This window comes from Helianthus annuus, chromosome 5 (assembly GCF_002127325.2).
Source record: "Helianthus annuus cultivar XRQ/B chromosome 5, HanXRQr2.0-SUNRISE, whole genome shotgun sequence".
Lineage (NCBI taxonomy): Eukaryota > Viridiplantae > Streptophyta > Magnoliopsida > Asterales > Asteraceae > Helianthus > Helianthus annuus.
The window spans coordinates 120,131,152-120,155,025 of NC_035437.2; the positions used below are offsets into that span (position 1 = coordinate 120,131,152).

The 23,874-nt window shown below is 36.1% G+C and overlaps 1 protein-coding gene across 3 annotated transcripts; it reads right to left on the reverse strand.

The window, feature by feature from the left end:
* Positions 1-328: 328 nt before the first annotated feature.
* Positions 329-13,318, reverse strand: LOC118492252 (PH-interacting protein-like). 3 transcript variants are annotated; one of them, XM_035990158.1, is made up of 24 exons: positions 13,007-13,317; positions 12,779-12,898; positions 11,527-11,898; positions 11,291-11,436; positions 10,947-11,186; positions 10,756-10,865; positions 10,589-10,666; positions 10,404-10,510; positions 9,448-9,542; positions 9,239-9,357; positions 9,055-9,158; positions 8,901-8,978; positions 8,463-8,541; positions 8,202-8,370; positions 8,014-8,084; positions 7,847-7,927; positions 7,704-7,774; positions 6,878-6,974; positions 6,734-6,793; positions 5,759-5,813; positions 5,056-5,459; positions 2,394-4,472; positions 1,738-1,796; positions 329-830 (listed from the first exon to the last, which is right to left on the reverse strand). In XM_035990158.1, exons 3-24 carry the CDS (start codon positions 11,871-11,873, stop codon positions 635-637), a joined length of 4,845 nt encoding a protein of 1,614 aa, XP_035846051.1. In that variant the 5' UTR covers positions 11,874-11,898; positions 12,779-12,898; positions 13,007-13,317; the 3' UTR covers positions 329-634. The 3 variants fall into 3 exon arrangements, with proteins under 3 accessions (XP_035846051.1, XP_035846052.1, XP_035846053.1); XM_035990159.1 differs by having other exon boundaries at positions 12,982-13,317; XM_035990160.1 differs by lacking the exon at positions 7,847-7,927 and having other exon boundaries at positions 13,007-13,318.
* Positions 13,319-23,874: the final 10,556 nt, after the last annotated feature.

The window sequence follows — 23,874 nt, forward strand, 5'->3', positions numbered from 1 at the left end:
CCGAAATTTAGATATTTTAGCCGGAATATGGCCGGAACTTGCAGATTTTGGCCGGAATTGATAGACTACCACCAATTTTTGGCCGATTAGGACTGGATTTGTATACCGTTGACCGCCTAGCAAGTATTACTCGCTGAACCTCTGACTAGTGATTAATCGGTGACCAATCAAAGGCTAGGCATGATTTTTACAACCATTAAGACCAACACTACATTAAAGCAAATCTAACACCCAAATCAAACAAAATGAAACAATAATTCATGTCAACCCAAAATTGCAGAGCCCCAAATCTGTGTGGTCAACAACTGACATGCTAGAATCATATAAATGACATGAAAGGAAGGATTTGAAATTAAAACTTGTCAACCATCAATTCGATCGACATAGAATCTATGAAACGGAGAATTTGAAACTAAAACTTGTCAACCATCAATTCGATTGACACAGAATCTGATTGAAATCACGACTCTGTTTAAGATTTTGTGTGTGTATAGTCAGCCAGTCTATACAAAACTGAAATTCCTAAACTTCAACCAACCAAAGCAGTCTTGATTGATGATGATGCCTTTTAAAATCCACCTACAAAATCCAACCTTTTTTTACAAAACTGTTTCAATCATAACATATTTTCCTGCTACAAAGACGAAAGCGTCCTCGTAAACCAGTCAGATAAGCGTCTAATCTTCGTTGCGTTATCTTTGTTTCTCCCCAAGTATGTTTCAGCATTCTCTATCAACACCTCAACATCATGTTTCAGTGCTGCAAGTCTTCTGTAGTAATTGTTCTCTAGTCTAGATTGGATTACTTCAAGGCTCAAAGGCACTGGAAACCTGCAGCATTTAACAATCATTCAGTGACATTCTACTGTTTATTGTAAACTAGTATTTTGCCCCGCCGCGCGTTGCGGCAACGTCGTAACTTAAAGTAACTCAAACTTATACCATCAAACATTTGACCCGACTCGTTTTCGAACAGAATTTATGTTAAAACGTAGACCAACTGAAAACGCACATGAAAATAAGCACGAAAACGTATTATATTTGACCTGACTCAATACCGAGAAAATTTACGTCAAAACGTAAACCAACTTGGATTTATAACAAAACGTACTTGAAGATAAGCATGTGAGAGAATAGTGTTTCTACGGAAAAAAAATGGTACCATGCGTTGCGGCGGAGTCGAAACGTAAAGTAACTTGAATTTATACCGCCTAGTGAAAACGCATTATATTTGACCCGACTCGTTTCCAAACAAAACGTAAACCAACCAAAATGTACATAAAAATAAGCACGTAAAACTCTAGGGGGTCAAAATGACATTTTACAAACTTTTTAGAAAGCTGAGAGGGTGTAAGTGGTAATGCTAAAAGTTGAAGGGTTAAATACACAAAAAGAAAAAAAAACATGGGTTGGATGGCATTGTTGTAAATTTGGCAAAAAAAAAACAATTAAAAATAGAGGCTGTGTCTTAGGCACTATTCCTAAGACACCCTCTTTTGTTATATTAACAATTAACAATAACAATAACAATAATAATAATAACGGGTCGATTGAGGTTACGCTTTATCTCTTAACAATAATTTAAAGAATCCTGGTGTATACTTTTCTTTTTATTTATTTTGTTCATTTCGTGCGTCTCCTCGCTGCTTGAGGGATGCCCAAAATGGAAGTTCAAGTGTCATGCAAGGAGAAATGAGATAGGACCCACAAATGAAAGTAATGTGTGCAGAAACTATACCTGTTGATGAAAGTTGATGTATGCGACACTTGTTTTAACTTCTGAACACCATAATGATCCTGCATGTATTAAAAATAGAGTGATTAGGAGTAGGGGTGTAAACGAGAGCCGGTCGTGAGACTCGAGACCGGCTTGCTAAAAGCTTGAATCGAGCTAGTAGAGCTTAAACGAGCTAGATCGCCTAGACTCGCAAGCCAAAATGAGCCTGCTATTCGTATGAGCTTCATTGAATGTATTCTATCAAGTTACATTACATAATAACTAAGTTTTTGTATAAATTTATGATTAATAAACTAGAAAATATGTATCATATTTGTACATAAAAATTATAACTACAAATATATATAAAATAATTAACAAATAACAAATGACCCAAACTAAAGCTTTGAAAAACTACTCACGAGCTGAGCTCGAGCTTAGCACTAAAGCTAGAAACAAGTCGAGCTCGCCCACTTTTAAGCGCGTTTCATTTACAACCCTAATTATCATTTATCAGGTTTCAAGACCAAAGTTATGAACATGTATATGTAAAAACTAACATTATAATTGACAGTTTATATCCAAAGTTTGCTTATAATAGCCAAGAATAGTTTTTATTTCGATTTTCTAAAATAAAAGTGCAGTTCAAAATTCTTGAACATTTAAAAAAAACGTACCTCAGATTTGTTCCCAGATTTTTCAAGTTTGGACAAAGCACGAATGAGCTTGTTTCTGACATTATCATCAATACGGGGCTCTTCCCATTCCATGCTATCATCATTATAGAGTTCCCAAGGACTATGTAGAAATACATTTGGATCATTTTTATAGTGAACTGAATACCGGTCCCACGGGCTATCCGGAAACTCAGCACTTTTGGGTTTAACCGCCACAATCCGACCGTGCCACCAATTCCCGTCTTCTTCCCCGTCATTTTTCCACCAAACTCGACACTTGTCACGACAGCTCCACTCTCTCTTCATAGCAGCAACATATCTACTTCTTTCAACAATAAAGTCACCGAATCCGGTAACTTCCGGAAGGGTCAATTTGAATGTCTTACCAACCACATTGGATGTGGGGTCCTCAAACTGCAGGGTCATCTTGCAGCAGCTTTCCCCAGAACCGGGATGCGTTGAATATTCAAGATCTTTGACTTTACAAAATTCAACGTCTCGGATGATGCCCTTTAGTGACCTCCATGGAACCATATCTCTTGAACGACTAGCTTCGACGTAATCTTGATGACCCTGTCTCAAGTATACAACTTCGTCCCCTAACTGAGGAATATATCGCGATCCCTCTTCGTGATCGGAAAGCAACAACCAAGAACTTCTTGTTGATTGGTGTGGTTTCCGTTTCTCTGGAGATCTGTTTCTTCGACTGTAATCAACGGCCCTCCTGCTTCGGGTGGATCTTAACCCTACTTTATGTCTTGAATTTAATCTATCTTCTTCTTCTTCTTCTCCATCAGTTGAAGATTTTTCTTTACTCGATGTATCTTCAGAAACATTATGAACAGCTCGGAAATTAACGTTTCGTCGAGTCTCATGGATTCGGGATTCAATTCTTTCGTCCTGATTGATGTTATCTGCATTAGACGTGCTTGCTTCCTGACCTGCACCGTTGGTTACTACACTTGTCCGACTCCTAGTTGACTTTGACCGTCTGTACACTTCTCTAAACATCTTTTCACGCAAATTTGGCTTCTGGGAGTCTTGTATATCAGAGCTCAAAGTATCGTCAACCCGAGTAGCTTCTAGGGGCATTTCTGTAATTTTCAGGTCAGGAATATCTGAGGTGGACCCATTTCTTGATTCTAGTACTGAAGATCTGATCTTTAATTTTGTGGGAGTTATTCGTAATTTCATCTGTAACGGAATAGGTGTCTCTTTATCTTGACTATTTTCTTGTTCCTCATCTGATATGACCATTTTGCCCTTTTGGATTTGGACACCCGAAGAACTAGAAGGGCCCACTGACTCTTCCTTTTCAAAGGCCGGTGATGAATCGACAACATTCTCAGTCTTGAAATCGACATTGGGACATGACTGATATCTAGATTCAGAAATGAACGGTCTCGGTGCGCTGATTCTCGACCGTTTTGAAGAGCGCGATTTTGCACCTCCCCATTTAATGTCTCTCTCGAGCAGGCTTACATGATTTATATTTTCCGCTGGTGAACTGTTTCCGTTATTTTCAAGAAATTCGCAGTTCCCGTTACTCGAGGAGAAATTCTTTGTTGATTCATCTATATCGTGAGGAGTTGTAGTGGAGGATGGGCCCACCAATTCCCGTTTACTTGAATCTCGATTGGGAAATTTAAACACTAATCTCCTTTTGGGTGTGTTTTGGGGGGTACCCACATCTTCAGATACTATTTCTTTGCCTTTTAAATGTCCGTTATCTTCATTTTCAATGGACAATTCAGTCTCTTCGCTTCCAGCTTCGGTTTCTTGCTGACTGGAATAACTTTCTGATGAATCGCCTTCTAGAATGTCCTCTTCCTCATCCTCCTCCTCTTCTTCTTCTTCTCCTTCTGTGGCTTTTCCGCTAATTCGGGATAGAAAACTTAGAGCATTACGTGCAGCGGCTCTTCGAGGTCGTGAGGACTTTGACTTTGACTTAGATGACTTCCTTTTAGAGGCTTTTTGACCAAATCTTAACTGTCTGCTTCGATCGTTTCTATGTGAACTTTCTTCACCATCCAGGTTCCTCCTCTTTACGCGTCTTCCGGAAGACGTCATGAACTCAGCCTGACAAAATTTTGAAAAATGAACCTTAAAAATCGAATACTGTAACCACTGTACTTTGACCATCTTTGACCAAAAACATGTAGCATGTCCGATTAAAATCCACCGAAAAAAAAAAAGTCAGAAGTAAAGCGTGTGATTACTATGCAACTAAACCTTCAAGTCAACGACTGCTGAAAACATGTTCATCGGGGTTGACTTTCTTGGTCAAAGAGACTGCTTTTCAATTTCTAAATTTTATACAGATACTTTTACAGAAGTCAATAAGTTCAAAAAATCGTTATTTTGAGTAAATTTGACAAAAAAACATGTAATGTAACATGTCGGATTAGACTAATGAAAAAAAATCAGAAATAAAACATGTGATTACTGCTTTACTAAACCTTCAAGTCAATGACTGCATTGACTTTCTTGGTCAAAGGGACTGCTTTCCAATTTCAAAATTTTAGATACCTATACAGTACTCAAGTCGATATTTTCAGCTTGTATACTTTCGAAAACGTTTAATATTGTCACTGATTCTCTCTAAACATGTATACACCATATTAAATATGAAGCTAAAAAATAGTGAAAATGTAAGACTTACTTCTGCCTTGATTTTCTTCTTTTTGGATCTACGGCTGATGTCATCACGAGAACTTTGATCCTCGCTGTCACCAGCACCAGATTCAAGACTAGCAGAAGCATTAGAACTCAAACTTCCTTGCTCTCCACCTGAATGATACTCTTCCGTTACATTATACTCTGAATCGTTTTCATCACTTTGTATTTCTATTTCTGGTTCCCAATCCATGACATCAACAAACTCGGGAAGTGGGTCCATCAGAATATCCAAGTCAGCAATTGGTGGTACTTGGAATTCTTGGTCAACAAGGCTTATGTCGGTTCCTACAGCAAATCTCAATCCCGACGGCCTCCATTCAAGCCCCAACGCTCCTAACCGTCTTTGTTGGTATTTGCTTTGGTAAGGCTCCGGGTACGGTATCATGCCTAAAAAAGTTTCAAACTTCATCAGTATCTGTTGTGTTACATGCTTACATGATATACTAACTTTTATTAAAATAATAATCTATAGTTTATATATTGCATTTAGGAAGTTGTAACATATTTGGCCAAGTTTATCGATTTAACACTTTTGACCCGTGGAGATATAAACAACTGAATCCAAAATCATTACATTTTTTAGGTAAAAGGGTTGAAAATTCTCCAAATCAATGCTTGGTAATGTACAATATTATAATGTAAAAATATTAAACAATGGTAACTTCAAATCTTCTTTATGAACAAACCTGAATCACAAAGGAGATCTTGCATATTCCTTCGATAGGGAGCAAGTTGTGTTTCCTGGATATAGTTGGAAATCTCAAAAACAATAGCAACAAATGGCAAAATAGAAGATAACATTCAGTAGTTCAGTGTGGTAATTAAAATAAGTTTTTTTTTTTTTTTTCCATATTCTCTCTTTAAGCCTGTAAAGATTTTGGTACGGTAAACTGCACTGCATTACAATCTTTCCAAAACCACATTTGCATGCAAATAATTAACTATTAAATAACTATCATCAATCATAAATATTGTTACCCCCCTCATGTGTAGGCCTGTAAGCGAACCGAACGTTCAAGAACTGATCGTGAAGTATTCGGCGGGAAGTTTGTTTGTTTAAATAAACAAACGAACATGAACAAATTTTTTTTGTTCATTTAATTAAATGAACAAAGACACGCTTTGTTCATTCATCTATGTTCGTGAACATCCGTTTATGTTCGTTTATTTACGTTCGTTTAAATTTTAATAGATACACAAGTGGTAATATTTATATAAATATAAGCATTAAACAGGGTTTCTAACTACTTAGAGAAAGATAACTAATTAGTAATTGGGCTCTAGTAATAAAAAGGGCTTTCGAACTGAACTTATCATAATTAATTAATCACTACTTTCAATAAAAAAACTACTTAATGTTCGTTTATGTTTGGTCAATTATGTTCATTTGTGTTTGTTATGTTTACTATATTATGTCCGTATAAGTTTGTTTGTGTATGTTCGTGAATTGTTCGTTTAAGTGTTAAACGAATGAGCATAAACAAACACAAACATGCTCATTTTCTTAATGAACGAACATGAACAAAAAAATGTGTTTGATATGTTCGTGTTCGGTTCGGTTACACGCCTATTCATGTGGTTTCTTGAAATTTTGAATAAAACTATGGTTTATTAAGGAAAAAAAAAAGTATTTCTAAAAAAAAGTAATTGAAAAAACTGACCTGATCTAGAGCATTTCCATGACCGTCTTGAATAAGGGGCCTGTAGTCTCCAAGAAAAAACTGTTGCCAAGCTTATATAGTGTCATTCACGGTGATGTTTTATTAAAAAAAAAAGTATTTCATACTTTTTTATTTAGTTTATACCTGATCATACTTAGCATCATTTTGCGCCTCTCCTTGTCCGGTACTCAGTATATGTAATTGACCAACCTCGTCAGAAAGTATAATGGATGTCCCGTCACTGGTAAAATAAGATATTATGGAGACGATATTATATAAACGATTGATATAAATCATTTTGAATATTTGTAATCTTTCAGCTTGTCACAGAAAGAAAAACATCATACTATGCCCACACCTGTAGTTAGGGCTGCAAACGAACCAAACGTTCGGCGAACAGTTCGTGAACCGTTCGGCGGGAAGTTCGTTTGTGTTCGTTCGTGTATTAAACAAGAACACGAACAAGAAATTTCGTTCGTTTAGTTAAATGAACAAACATGAACAGAGGTCGCGTTCGTTCGTTTATGTTCGTGAACGTTCGGTAACGTGTTCGTTTGTGTTCGATAGTTCATTAGTGTTTTTAGTTTTTATATTTATTTAAATACTTCAAAATTCCTACAAATTAAATATCTAATAAGTGTCAGTTTATTATATATTCTGTTAATGAACGATTGTTTGTATTCGCTTGTTTTCATTTGTGTTCATGAACATTCGTTTGTGCTCATTTGTGTTCGTCAACGTTCGTTTTTGTTCGTTGCCTAAAATTAACAAACGAACACGAACAATTTCATTTCCTTTACAAACGAACACGAACATAAAATCTCGTTCGATAAGTGTTCGTGAACGGTTCGCGAACACATATATTTTTTAACAAACAAACACGAACAAGGTCTTGTTCGTGTTCGTTCGGTTCGTTTGCAGCCCTACCTGTAGTTATAACAAAATAAATCAATAAGAGGTATCAACTTACGGAGAAAACTTTCCATCAACTATCTTAAAGCGCCCAATTTCAAATACACGAATAGGTAATCCTTCCCATATCTATAAATGATCAAATAAATCAAAATTATTTAACAAAATGTAACAATATGCAATACAAAGACAAGTACTCACATCCCAGACTATTGTTTTGCCATCGTATCCAGCACTCATAGCTATTCTTGGATTGAAAGGATGAACATCCAACACATAAGTCTACGGATAAAAGTGTAACGATTAGAAACTATGTTATATGCGCAAACTGTTTACTTTATTGTGACGAGAAAAATAAAATCACTTACGGATCCACTGTGACCGGTTAAAGAATGAACTAAGCTACCATCAACAGCGTTCCAAACACATATCCTGCAATCTGCATCCATAAAAATGAAAATAACTCATTTGGGAATTCTTCATTCTATAAAACCGCAAATTCAGCAACAAAACTAACTCGCAATCAAAATATATATGAGATGTATTAAACACCTACCCATGATGGCAGCGAGGACAAAGCGGTTGTCGAGGCTCCATACAATCATGTTAACACCACGTGGAGTAGGAAGAATCCTTTGCCGTGGGCCCCCTCTTGGTGGCTGAGGTGGCATTGGCGGTGGTGGAACTTTTAAATGATATGCGCGTGTCCACCGTCCAACTCTTCCCTACAACTCAAATTAAATATACAACTTCATGAGATCGTAAAAGAAAAGGCTAAATTTCAAATGCTCAAAAACACTGTAAAATAATGTCTCACATGAGATCTGCGTGATTTTGGAACCCAGATAATTGCACTGCCATCACGGGAACACGTAACAATGTTGTCATGGGTAAACCTGCAAAATTCACCATTATATGTAAACTATGCAGTTAATGCGGTAAAATATCGGATATCGGTCAAGGACCGATATTTGAAATATAGGTTATCTCGGTGGGATATCGGTAATTTTAATATAATGCAGATATTATATATATAGCAATTTAACACCAATAATTCAGTGATATATCAGTGATATATCGGTTATATCGGTCAATATCGCTGATAATATTTTGACCGATATTTGACACCGATATTTTACTAAGGGACCAATATGACCGATATAACCGATACATCACCGATATTAACTGCATAGTATGTAAATATTCAAAATATAAATTTCAAGTCATGAATGCAATTTAAAAGAGAAATAAGCACCATGTATTTTTGAACTTCGGAAGGTTTTCTTCTTTTGAGACATCAGATGGAGAAAACCTAGAAGCCACCGCACAGCCACTGCACATCATAAGGCAGTATAAACCTTAGCACTAAACCCAATTACCAAAAAAAAAATAAAAAAAAAAAACGGTACCTAAACTGTACATAGTTAACATCGTTTTCATGCCCTGCTAGAATATCCATCTCATGATTGGGTTGCTGCGGGTCATCGCTGCTAGATTTACAAGCGTTCCAAACCTGCAAATAAATAATATGAAAATTTCACTTTCTGTGGGTTATCAAGCTAGGAAAGAAACATTATTTATTTACAAGTATACCCTTGCATGAGTGTCTGAGCTTCCGGTGACAAAAACAGTCCCATTAGCGTTGAATGAACAGCAAAATATCTGATGATTTTGATGAACAAAAGTTGATGTTGATGGTCCATTGTTTTTCCCTATCATTACAAACGTATTCCTAAATAAGTCGTTTATCCTCACATAAAGTAAGGAGTTGGTAATGAGCTGCAATAACATCTATGACTAACCAGCTTGAGCTTCCGGAGGCTTCGGTACGTATACACGTGGACTGAACTGAGAATTTCTAGCATCCCAAATCCTACACGATCCATCATCAGAAGACCTACAGAAAAAAATACAGTCATATAAATTATTACTAAAATGATAATGTATTTTCATTTAAACAAAACTACTTAGGACATTGCAGGCACTCGAATACACTTAAGGTGACTTTTGACCTGTTTAATCCATTCAACCGTCGTTTGACACTGACCCGTGTCATTTTTAGCTATTTTTTATGTGTGTTACCCATTTGTCTCGTTTCCAATAAAATACAACCTTATTTGACCCGTTTTCTTACAATTGGCTCACAATTAGCGGTGTTAAACGGGTCGTGTTCGCGGGTTGACGGGTCAACCCGATCCGAACCTGAAACTTTTACATGACTTTTGACCTGTTTAATCCATTCAACCCTCATTTGACACTGACCCGTGTCATTTTTAGCTATTTTTTATGTGTGTTACCCATTTGACTCGTTACCAATAAAATACAACCTTATTTGACCCGTTTTCTTACAACTGACTCACAATTAGAGGTGTTAAACGGGTCGTGTTCGCGGGTTGACGGGTCAACCAGATCCGAACCCGAAACATTTATATGAACGCGAACACAACCCGAATTTTTTTTTATTTTTTTCGCATATTAATACTTTAAATCTAAAATTTTACAACAAAAAATATAAATGTATATTTAATAATTACAATTTAATTATAAAAACTTATGTTGGTTTTTGTTTTATGTTATAATCATCGCATAAAATGCCCAAGCAATTACCTTATGGCATATAAACGATTTGAAAAAGTTGAAATATAATATAAGCGGGTTAAACGGGTCACCCAACCTATCAGGTTCGACATGGCCGCGACCACCCGAATCCCTAGTTCACATTACGAGTTCTATCAACCATAGTTGAAGATAAACTTACGACAGTAGCTGATAAACAGAGCCTAGTCTAGGACTAAAGGCAATTGCCGTAACCGCTCCTGTGTGTCCACGCAATACTGAAATTGGAAGTCCATCAGCTATTCGCCACTGTACCCACCACAGATATTTCAGTTGACCAAAGTCAAACTTTCAAACAAGTTTAAATATGCCAAATGAGATACTTACAACTCGAATAATGCAATCATTTGATGCAGAAGCAACAAATAAATTGTTGAAGCTCACAGCAAGGTCTGTAATGTCACCCTATTGAAACGTATATTGATAATAAGTTACTCAGATGAGATAACTAATTAAAGGGTAAAAATGTGATTTTGTATGGTAGTTGAGCTCACATCGTGTCCGCGACAGCTGGCCAAGCATAGAGCAGTTTCCATCGACCAAATTTTCACAAGGCGGTCATCTGAACCAGTAATAACATATCTCCCTAATCGGTCAAATATTGCTGGAAAAAAAATATTCTTCAACTTTATGCATATAGATTTCAAAAGTCAAATATATTAGAGGAAGTATATATAATATTTACCGCAATAGACAGCATTCCGATGGCCTCTAAGCTTCTTAAGATTTTCCATCTTTTGAAACATGGTGGATGGTTTGACAATGGCATAAGAAGCGGCCCGAATAGACGGTGCGCGATGATGCCTAGAAAACCCTCCACCGATTTCCCTTAGGCCCAGCCCACGCACCTGATCAGCTTGCATATGAGGCCATCGCATGAACCCTGGTGGCCGTCTCACTTCATTCTCTCCCTTTTTCACATCATCTGCAATACGTAGGGCCCACAAACACCTTAAAATCTATTTCTATTTCTATTTCAAACTTCTAAAGTATGGATATGATATTCATAATGTATTCATGATCAAATACCGCTCAGAAGTGAAAAAGAGCCGGTTCCCAACAGAGTAGGAACCGCAGCAGCATTCAAACGAGTGTGGCCCTGTGATGAAGAAGCTGCACCACTTAACAATTGCTTCAACAGCTTCACTAAGTGATCCTTCTCCACATGAGGATACCTAACCAAACACAAATAAAACAAAATGCAAATCACTCGTTTTTGCAATTATTATCTACGAAAATCTTCTAAATTCAAAAAAGTTTGATACCTTTCCACCAACTTATTGTAGCTCAGTGGAAACGACATCCCGTCATCGTTTTCATCCCCGCTTGTACCACCACTTCTTGAATACCAAGAATGATATCTTCTAGGCAAGAGTTGATGCTCAAGAAGTTCGTTCCAAAATTGACCGTAAGTGCGGTGACATGGGCCCGCCGATAAAAAATGCATAATCAAAAAGTAGACCTCCTTGAGGTCGATATCTACTTCAGCTTCTTTCGCATGTTTATTCACATCTACAAGTTGATTTCTTTCCTTCACCTTACTTGAAAGACTTAACGGTTTCAAACTCCCACTAGGTGGTTCGTTGGGAGGGGGCTTTTTATGAAGAGCCATATTATATATAACCCTCTTTCAAAACCTGTAAATCGTGTAGACGTTTTATTTACAACACACATTCTACAAAACAACCATATGCTAAATGCAAATCAATGTAACAGTAATTGTCATTCAGATTTTTGGAGGGAAATTTTCAATTCCGCTTTGTTTCTTTCTTGTCGAATCAGTATACACTTTAATCTTAATCCTATAATACAAACAAACGTACCCAGTAAAATCCCACTTATAGCAAGCTACTGGTAGGGTCCAGAAACGGTACGTTGAGGACAAACTTTTACTGTATCCCAAGAGATTGAAACACCACTCCCACTGACACCCCCGAACCGAAAAATCTTAATCCTATGATATGATTCATAACAGTTGTACTCTACACAATACACACATAAGTTTCTAAATCTATTATATCCTATACCGATTACCCAATAACCATACTAACCTTACACATCCCCTCTTTATAAAGGCAAAAGGCACAATCCCATATGTATAACTAACATTCAAACTAAAGGGCCCACCTCAACTAAACACACAAAATTCAACTAAACCTTTCCTCTATCCCAGAATATAAAGAGACTACTTCCACTGACACCCCGGCTCGAAAAATCCTAATCCTATGATATGATTCTTTAAAGGGACAATGTAACAGTTGTACCTACACAACACACACACACACACATACACACAAGTTTCTAAATCTATTATATCCATACTGATCTTACATATGACATATCCCCTATTTATAAAAGCAAAAGGCAGAAGCCCATATGCATAACTAATATTCAAACTAAAGGGCCCACTTCAGAAAATCTAAACAGTAAACATACAACATTCAACCCTAAAAATCATCACATAAATTAAATTTAAATTTAAATACAAATACACCAACCAAAAGATATAAAACTCACAATTTCAACAAATTAACCGGAATTAGGTTGCAAAACCCTGACAATTTCACATGCCCTAACATCTCAACCAAAATCAATCCACCGTCAAACACTTCAACCAACTCAATCAAGATAATTCACCTGCACACAACACAAAAAACACACACAGTTAAAACCAAATTAAGATCTAACAACACATGCAAGAACAACCCTTGTTACGTAACCAATTAAATTAGGTTTTAAACACACAAATTGCCTCGATTTTGTTAGGATTTGTGCGGATTGAATGAGGATTGAGCAAGAAATCTTCAATGTGGATCCGAAAGTCGAAGAATTGAGAGAGAATTTTTCACAATTTTGCCGGAATGAGAATTGGAGTTTTGGGTTTTGTGGGAAAATAATAAAAAGGGAATTTGAATTGGAGTGATGAAGGGAGGTTTGGTGGTTATGTGGAGAGTGGAGGATTGTTGTATGGGGAGGAGAGAGAGAGAAACGCTGCCATGGGAGGAGAGAGAAGCAAAGAGGAAGGCTTTGGAGAGAGAAAGTGATGAACGAAGCGTAATAAAGAAATGTTGTGAGCTCGAATGGAAAAAGGTGAGATTTTGAGGGGGAGAAAGTGGAAATGTATTGATGGGGAAATATAAGAAAAAATGGTTTTCTTTAATTGACACTTTACGTCCTTATTTTTAAAATTCGTTAGGTTGAGTCCTCAGGCTTTCAAAAACACATCAATATACCCTCTACCCAATAACGGTGTTAATCGGCATCGTTAACCCATAATGGAAAGGCATAATTGTCATTTTATCTCAAATGCTTAATCACATCAACCCCCTCCTCCTTTTTTAACCCCATCAAATCATCCCCGTCTCATTTCACACACACCTAGTCCCCCTCTTTACTCCAATTACCGATGACCCTGCACCAATGCAAAACCGTCGAAACCACCGTAAAACCACCCTGCACCACCGTAAAATGTCATTCTCCTCCGTGCTCATGAATGTCGTCAGATTGATTAGAGGTAACATTTTTTCAAAATTACATATTAACTTATTTTGTGCTCATGAATACATTAATCGGTTTGGTTGAATGATTTTTGCATAATGTGTTACATTAATTCCGGTTTGAGTTTTGTAGTTGAAGTGAGAGTCAACTAGGGCCTCACACACGTGGTGCTCCACGTTGTTGTGTTGCTAGGAGCTCAACTGATCCTCAGCATTCGTTTTGAACATGGACTACATCAAAGGATCGACTAATACACTCCAATAACTAACAATGCCTATTTAATACTTGCTAGATTTTGGTAACAGTAAGTAGTAGGCTCTTTTTTTGATGATCTTGGTGTTAGAAGTAAGTAAATTTTACCATGATCATTCGGTATGTATGAAGTTACAATTTATGGTTTATTTATAGTTTGGTTAATTATATTATAGTTTATGGTATGGTTGATTTATATTACAGTTATGGTATGGTTAATTTACAGTTTATATTACAATTTATGCTATGATTTATATTAAAGTTATGGTATGGTTGATCATAGTTTGGTTGATTATATTACAATTTTGTTGGTTTGGTTCATGGTTGAATACATTAGTAGTATTGAATTGGTAGTATATACAACTGCATATGTATGAATCAATTGTTCAGGTTTAATCACAGTTTGATCACAAGTAATATAGGTAGTTTGGATCAGTTTGTTCATATATTTTGCAAATGAATAGGTTGTTTGTAGTTTGATCACAGTTCATACAGTTTGATCACATGTAGTATTGGTAGTATGAATAAGTTTGTTCATATAGTTTGCTAATGAACAGGTTGTTTGCAGTTTGATTATACAGATTATTCATAAGTAAACCAGTTCATACAGTTTGATCATGCAATTTGATTATGGTGATGTTGTTTACAGGTTCATGGTGATGTTGTTTACATGTTATGTGTATTCATCAGTTCATACAATTTGTTTAACCAGCTAGTAGTAAATTTAGTTTGTAGTTAATTTGGGACTCATAGTTGGTAGTTAATTTAGTTAGTTGGTTTGATAAATTTTTGGAGGGAAAACATATTAATAACATGGGGACTCATAGTGCCATTTAATACAAAACACAGGGATGAAAACAAAAAGGGTAAATTAGTCATTTCATCTTCAAAGTAACAGATTAGCGATGTTAGCAAGTGGCAGGGGGTAGATTGATGTGTTTTGGAAAGTCTGGGGACTCAGCCTAACGAATTTTAGAAATAGGGACGCAAAGTGTCAATTGAAGGAAACCACATAGACATAAATTGTAGTTTACTAAAAATGATAACTTGTGGTATAACTGGTAAGAAACATGACTAATGTTTTAAAAATCGGTTTAAATTGGTCGGTATAACCTATTAACTGGCTATCGAAGACATCACATGAATGATAGAGCCCGGTCTAATTAGGGTACCAGTCCAGTTTTAAAAAAGTCTAAAATTTTGGTTTTACCGATGCATACCGATGAATAGGTTTATACTCATATTTAGTTTTGAGTTTTAATGAGGATGAACTAACTTTTCAAACACATGGTTACTTGTTATATATGTTAATTATCTTATGTGATTTTAGTATATTATGATTAATGGTAACTAAAACTTCTTATTTTATATTGTAGGAAACGAAAATAGTTATATTCTTGATGGCGATGATAGTGAATTTAGTGTTTCAAGCGATCATGAACTCAACCTATTCAACATTCCAATGCCATTAACCTATTGCAAACTTTTATTTTTTAAACAAAAAACTTTGTTGGAAAATTGATTTTTGATTATTGAATTATGTGGTTTTGGATTATTTTTTTAATTGAAGTTGTACTTTTATTGAATTATAGGGTTGATTAGTCACCGGTTGAACCGCCCGGTACAACCAATTCAACCGTATCTGAGCCCAACCCATTATGGTATAAAACCGGTGTTCAAAACATTGGTTATGGCGTGCTAAACCATAAAAAAGTTTAACTTTCTTAAAACTCTATAAAAGAAAGATAAAATTGCACAAATCAACTTTTATGTTATACCTAAACTGTACTTCATACCTTTCACTATGAAATTGACCAAACTCAACCTTTATGTTCATGTTTTGTTACATTCTATAACCCTTACAACTAACGTCGTCCAAAAACTCAGTTAAATTACCTCATATGCTTTGCCGCGTGTGAGGGTATTATGGTCTTTTCCCATTTTATTAATACAATTTATATATTTATTTGTGTATTACTGTAATTTAGAGAAACTAAAGATGTGTTGTCTATCTATTATTGGTTCCTTTTCTCGTGGGGTCATCTATCATCTTCTTCCCTACACACCACCTACATCATCTTCTTCCCTACCTTTCACCTCCATTCTCAGAACACTAGCCCATCATCGCCGGAACTGAAACCCCAACCATCTCCGTCTCTGGCAACTACATCAAGCAAGCGCCGTCACTCCACATCACCACCCATCACCACCATGAGCATATTCGAAGTCCACGGCACCACCTCGTCACCACCATGATCGAGTACTGTTGAAACTTCTCCTGCAACTTTAGACTACATGAAGGTAAGCTTAAATAATAAAGTCAAAAGATCTAATTAGTCAAAATATATAAATTTGACCTCAAAAGTTCAGTTCTGATAACTGAAATAATCAATTATTTTATAAGTGAAATAATCAAACCAAACTGATTAGAACCTTATATTATATGTGTTACATAGTCTTGAATGTACAATTTGAGAACCCAAAGTCGGGAAATTTTGTATATCGGTCCCAAGTTATACACGTCAAGAGATTTCAAGTTATACAAGTGCCAAATCGGTTGGGATCCATTAACACTACTAAAAACAATATATTTTTCAACATCGATTTTGCTAGGAAGTTAGTTAGAAAATGGTGTTTTTGACAATTTTCAGGCAAAAAGTTGTTTGTCAAAAAATGTTGGTTTGGAACTAACCTGAAATACATTGAGCTATACCTATTTCTCGACAGCAAAGAGAACCACCCCAAACTCTAGTTCATATCATGAACACTCGGCGGCAAACTCATGCCAAACGGTTTCATGTTTTACGGGTTCAATCACAAAAAAGTCACGTTATAACGGAGTTCGATTAGAGGTTCACATTAGGATAACATAAGGATGAAGCAAACATTGTCTCCCTCCTTGTTTATTTATGCGTCCAACAATAACAGCCGCAATGAGGAATCCTCTCCAAGAATGATGTTAGGGTTCCCTTTTAATATACTTTTCCAAAGTCTGACACTTAGGCCCTCCAAGATTTAAATACAAATATAATAGCCTACATTTGTTGGAAATAATGACATTAAAAGACAAGGTAAAATGACATTAATACCTTCACATGCAAACCATGTGAGGGGTGTTAACTAAGAAATCTATTAGTGTTAAAGGTTGACCCATGTATCAAAACATGAACATAAAGGTGGGTTTGGCCGATTTCATAGAGAAATGTATGAATTGTAGTTTAGGTATAACATAAAGGTTGATTTGTGCAATTTTGTCTAAAATAAAAGCATAACCTATATGTAACCCAACCCTAGGTCTCAGTGGGCATCAAACCGTGAAAAAAATGTGTACATAAGTGCTTAGGTGACTTGTACATTATCACGTGCAACTCGGTTTCAATGATTGAAATGTAGATTAAAATAAGTAGATCGCAATTGTATATTATTTTTTTTATAAACATCATATTTTGAAAGTTATAAACAAAAAAAAATGAAAAGCTTATGAGTAGGACACGTGGATAGCCAAAACAAATTGATTTTTTTGAAAAAAATGTAATGTTTAAATTGTATATTTTGGTATGAGAAAAATGCCCGGATAGTCCCTGTGGTTTCGCCTTTTTCACCTATAGTCCCCAACTTTCTAAAACTACCTGAATAGTCCCCAACTTTTCATTTTTTGTTCCCGGATAGTCCCTGGGTCTAACTTCAGTTTGTTTTCTCTGTTAAGATGGTGTGAAATGACAAAAATACCCTTTCCTTAAAAGGCTAAACCATAGGGACTATCCGGACATCTTCTTCATTTTTATTTATAAAACCCCACCACCACACTTCATCTTCAATCTCCACCCACCATCACCCTCCACCCTCCACCATCACCGGCCGCCACCGGTCTCCACCGCGCAGAACCACCGTCGTTGTCGTCATCCTCTTTGCCACCGCCTGAAAACAGCAAACAAAACGGAGACCACAACAAGCCTTTCCCCCCTCTCAATTCCTCATTCCCACCCCGATAGACAGCTGCCGGAGCCGATTAACCGGCGCTCCGGTGTTGCGTAACCCGACCAGACAACAAACCACACAACACCCCTTCATCGACAAACAATCAAACCCCCCCTACGTCGGTTAATGGAACCAGAAAGAGAGCCGCCACGCACGGCGGCGGCGTGGCGACAGAACAAGAAGAGACAGAGAGAGGGACGAGAGAGACAGATCAGAGAAAGTGTGGTGTGCGGCGGCGGTAGAGCCGCTAGATGCAGCGACGGCGACGGTGGTCGGTGGTGTCTCGCCGGGACGTTAAGCTCTGGAGATGATGAAGATGTTGTTGACGAGGAAGAGATGATGTTGACAGTGGTAATTCGGGTGGTGATAGCTGTGGTGGACACAAAGCTTTTCCGAGCCAAACGTGGATTAAATTTATCACAACACCAGTTTTGTTAGGCGCAACAATTAACATGCCGCCTGCCACTTCTGTGAACTATAACAGTTGGATAATTATTGGGTTCTTGTCCGGCTGCTGCAAGTATTGTGGTCGATGGATGCCCGGTTATTTGATTTGTGAGATTGTTGGTGAAGGTGTATAGATGTGTTTTTGTTGCCTCTTTATTCTTGAATTGTATGTTCCATTGTTTCAAAATGTAAACTGAATTGTTATTTGTCATGTAAAACAAAGTACTTGAGAACAAAATGATGGTGTCATATGATTTAAGATGGTGAATATAAAGTCATAGATTTAATTTAAGGATGTTTTGATTTATGGTTATGGACAGTTAGTTTAGAGGTGACTAGGGTGTTTTAGGGTTTCTTCAAAGAAAATTGTAGAGAAGAAGATGATGGTGGAGGGTGATGGTGGGTGGTGGTTGAAGATGAAGTGTGGTGGTGGGGTTTTTCTCTAAAAATATAGAAGATGCCCGGGTAGTCCCTGTGGTTTGGCCTTTTAAAGGAAAGGGTAAATTGGTCATTTCACACCCATTTAACAGAGAAAACAAACTGAAGTTAGACCCAGGGACTATCCGGGAACAAAAAATGAAAAGTTGGGGACTATTCAGGTAGTTTTAGAAAGTTGGGGACTATAGGTGAAAAAAGGCGAAACCACAGGGACTATCCGGCCATTTTTCTCTTTTGGTATTATTTTTGAAAAAAAATGTAGTGTTTAAATGGTATATTTAGTTAAAGTGAAAGGTAACATATTGTAAGCTTTTAGGGGCCGTTATGTAACACTGAAAACCAAGCTTAAAATATGATTAGATGGACATTTTATTCTATGTGAATGCATTAAATACCGACCAACATCATGTAAAATGGAATAAAGTGCAACGTTAACGACATGGTGTATTACCTCTTATAACTTATATATATATATATATATGGTGTTATATAGTGTTATATATAGTGTTATAATACACTTCTCACACTTCTGAATTAATGTACACTATCCCTACCCTATATATATATTTGAGAAAGTAAATAAAACATTTAATAGCTATAAAGTTAAAAATAATTAAAGAAACTAGGTTTCCGTGAAAAAAAACCTGTAAATGTTGGATTCTTGTCACACCCCGGTCATTTCGACCACATCATAGCCTGGTAGGCCCGGTTGGGGAGTATCGTGACGATTGATATCAAATACATAACACAGATAGCACAGTGGAAGTCATTGATTTAAAATATTATTACAAACATAAATGTCTGAGTGTTCAAAATAATATAATACAAACAACTTGTAATAAAAGATCCACAGACGGATCGAAAAATGTACAAAATGAAATAATTAGACTACTACGCTTCATGCAAAGGAGTTGCAAATTCCCCTTTCTAGCATTACCAGGCAACTTCCAGCCTATTTACGTATCCTTGCAACCTGTAACTTAATCTTTCGAAAAAACGTCAGTTTACACTGGTAAATACAAATAACCGACTCGTTTGGAAAACATTTAAAAAATCATTTTAGGTGCACAAGGCACATGATTTTTACAAATAACTTGGGACAATTCAAAATGATCTTGTATCCAGTTTTACATGCCTGCCAATATATATGGGGTCCAGTGCAGAAACCGAATAACATGATTAACCGACACGCCACTTAAACCCACAAAGGGGTATCCCCAATAAATGGGTAAGAAGAACATTTTATAATAGCATTAGCATCTGTCAGGTGTATGCCTACACCCCATGCTCGGTCTTGGCCATTAGTAACTTAAATGAGCTGAGGATATCAGGACACGGTCGAGTTAACCCCCAATGTTTAAGTTATCAGACAAAACAAATTAAAACAGGTTATGGAGATTTTGTAGTCACAATCCGACATATGATCCCATACCCGACCAAGCGGTAATAATTTACCGTATCCCAAGCCCGTATAGGGAAAATAGGTTAAGAGTATTTACCTGGCTAAAACTTGTCTTAATATGCAAGAATTATAAATAGCACAGCCGTAATCAATTAACTAAGGTTGATTTCAATTTACAGGAAGGCCCTAGTCTAGAATGAATGGTATAAATAACCAATTAGAATGTTAACGGGTTATATTTAAGTCGTAGACTTGGACCGGTTAACTTAAATTAATGAAAACGGTACGATACGCTTGATTAAGCGATGGCCAGAATAGAATGTCGTTTAAACCCAACAAGTACTAAGACTTGTATAATATGAGTAAACAATGTACATTCTGGAATTTGAAATAAAAATGATAAGATTTGACCCGTTTCGGTAAACTTACGTAAACTAGTTACATAAGTTCAACCGTACGCATATAAGCAATATCAGGTAACTAAATGAGTCATAAACAAGTTATATATGTCAATATACTTTAAATAAGTTGTAACATCAGTAGGTTATCAACATATATGACCATGGAGGTTTTAAAATCAAAATATGCACCATAAGGGCATTTTAGTCATTACGTGATATAAATTAAGAACTTGCATATAAACTGATATTATGAATATAGTTATTCTATAAAAATACTTTAATTATGATATAATGTCAGTAAGTAATCAAACATGTATGATTTTTATGATTTAAAACCAAACTATGCACCATAAGGGCATTTTGGTCATTATATAACTTAGTTTGAGAACTTGTATAAAAATATGAGTTATGATCAAGTACCTTCTGTGAAATCACTTTAATTATTTTATAATATCAGTAGGTAATAAGTTTTGAATGATAGTTATGGTTAAAAACCATACTATGCGCCAAAAAGGGCGTTTTGGTCATATTATAACATAATTTACGATTTTATATCAAAACAACTTTATGAACAAAATTATAATACCAAAATATGCTAATTATATTAACATATTAGTAGGTAATTCGTTTGCAAGTTCATTATTGATTAAAACCATGTTTTATGCAAAAAGGGCATTTTGGTCAAAGTTAGGCATATTATAGAAACTTGTATAAAAACTCTGAATATGATTATGATCATGTAGTATAACCTCAGAGGGTTATCCTACATTATAATCAATGTTGCAAAAGTCGGATTAGGCGGCCGATTAATCGGCGCCTAGGCGGTAATCGGTGAGCCATCGCCTAAAAAGTTGCAAATCGGTTAAAAAAATTGGTCCCGGTCAAAGACGGTCAAAATCGGACATAGTCGGAGTAAATCGAAAGAAATCGGAGGAAATTAGACTAATCGGACCCAAAAATTTATACTCACTTAACACAAATTTTCGAGCCGATCCATGGTTTTAAAGGGTTATACTTCATAATTTGTAACCCTAATTCACTCAGCCGTCAAAGATTGTAAAGAAACTTAGCAGAGACACTCGCATATTCCGACTCCGCCGCACACCTCCATCCATCGCCGGCGACGGCGACCTTAGTCTTCTTCTCCAACGACCTTACTCTTCTTCTCCGGCGAAGAAGAAGATGGAGGGAATATGGGGATTAGGGTTTGTGTTTTGCTTTTGTATCTGATGAAGAAGAAGAGATGGGGAACGGTAAACGATGTATGATGAAAGTGGGGATGATTAGGGTTATTTAAGTTTGGGTATTTTAACATGTAACCCCCTCCATCTTCATTAGTTTATATTTAGTCCCCATACTTGTGAATTTATATTTGAAAAATATAAAATTAATGGTATATGTATATAAATTCATAAAATTATACATATGAAGTCCATTCCGATTAATCCCTAGGCGGTACCTCACCGCCCGACTAGCGCCTAGCGCTTTCTACAACATTGATTATAATACGATCATAATACAACTTATATTCAGTAGTTAACTTAGCTAAATCGGTTCAGAATCGAAAGTCAAAGTAGAAGTCAAACTGCTTGACTTTCGGTTGCGAACCGACCTTAAATCTGGAAATAACGGGCTGAACATGTTCATACATGTTCTAATATTAATCACCAACTTATTTAAGTGTCAAAACATGGTTTATAACATTCATATGATCAGTTTATAAAGTTTACGAAAAACTGACTTTTGACTTTTTAATTACGATAGCTTTGACCTGTCATTTTCCCTGGTTAACGTGATTTTCAGGAGGTGTTCTTTTGAGGGATTAGCACCTACCTAATTACGATCATGTAGCCATGCTCGATTCGAACAATGGCTGGACCATAATGGTCTAAACCGAAAGTCAAAGCAAAAAATCGATTTTTTTTACTTTCGGCTATTGAAGCCTATAAAACGGAAATGCACTGGAAAGGAACACTTACAAGTGATCCTAGGAATGATTAGAACTGAGTTGGATGCTCCTTTCAGCTATGAACTTCCAGAGGAGGGAGATAGAATGATTTTAAGAAGAGGTGCAAGGAAATGAGTTCAACTTAGCACCTGTTTATACTTGTGGAGCTGAAGGAGATCATCACAGGTGTTATGGGTTAGTTAGAGATCATTACATGTGTCCTAGGACGTGTCTACAAAATAGTCACGTTATAATGGAGTTCGATTAGAGGTTCACATTAGTATCAAATAAGGATGAACTAAACATTGTCTCCCTCCTTGTTTATTTGTGCGTCCAACAACAACAGCCGCAACGATGAATCTTCTCCAAGAATGATGCTAGGAATCCCTTTTAATATATTTTTCCAAAGTCTGACACTTAGGCCCTCCAAGATTTAAATACAAATATAATGACCCACCTTTGTTGGAAATAATAATGACATTAAAAGACAAGGTAAAATGACATTAATACCTTCACATGCAAACTATGTGAGGGGTGTTAACTAAGAAATCTATTAGTGTTTGTGTTAAAGGTTGACACATGTATCAAAACATGAACATAAAGGTGGGTTTGGCCGATTTCATAGCGAAAGGTATCAATTGCTGTTTAGGTCTAACATAAAGATTGATTTGTGCAATTTTGTCTAAAATAAAAGCATAACCTATATGTAACCCAACCCTAGGTCTCAGTGGGCATCAAACCGTGCAAAAAATGTGTACATATGTGCGTAGGTGACTTGTACATTATCACGTGCAACTCGGTTTCAATGATCGAAATGTAGATTAAAATAAGTAGATCGCAATTGTATATTAATTTTTTTTATAAACATCATATTTTGAAAGTTATAAACGAAAAATTGATAAGCTTATGAGTAGGACACATGTAAACATGTGGATAGCCAAAACAAATTGATTTTTTTTTTGGAAAAATGTAATGGTTAAATTGTATATTTTGATATGTTTTTTGAAAAAAATGTAGTGTTTAAATGGTATATTTAGTTAAAGTGAAAGGTAACATATTGTAAGCTTTTAGGGGCCATTATGTAACACTGAAAACCAAGCTTAATATATGAATAGATGGACACTTTATTCTATGTGAATGCATTAAATACCGACCAACATCATGTAAAATGGAATAAAGTGCAACGTTAAAGACATAGTGTATTACCTCTTGTTATATATATATATATATATATATATATATATATATA

Bases quoted from the DNA above. Each gene is read 5' to 3' on its own strand.
- LOC118492252 (XM_035990158.1), bottom strand. From the start codon at position 11,873: ATGGCTCTTCATAAAAAGCCCCCTCCCAACGAACCACCTAGTGGGAGT. The intron at 9,543-10,403 runs GTAAGTTTATCT...TTTTTTCTGTAG, and splicing joins TCTGTTTATCAGCTACTGTC to GTCTTCTGATGATGGATCGT. The intron at 831-1,737 runs GTATAGTTTCTG...TAAATGCTGCAG, and splicing joins ACATCAACTTTCATCAACAG to GTTTCCAGTGCCTTTGAGCC.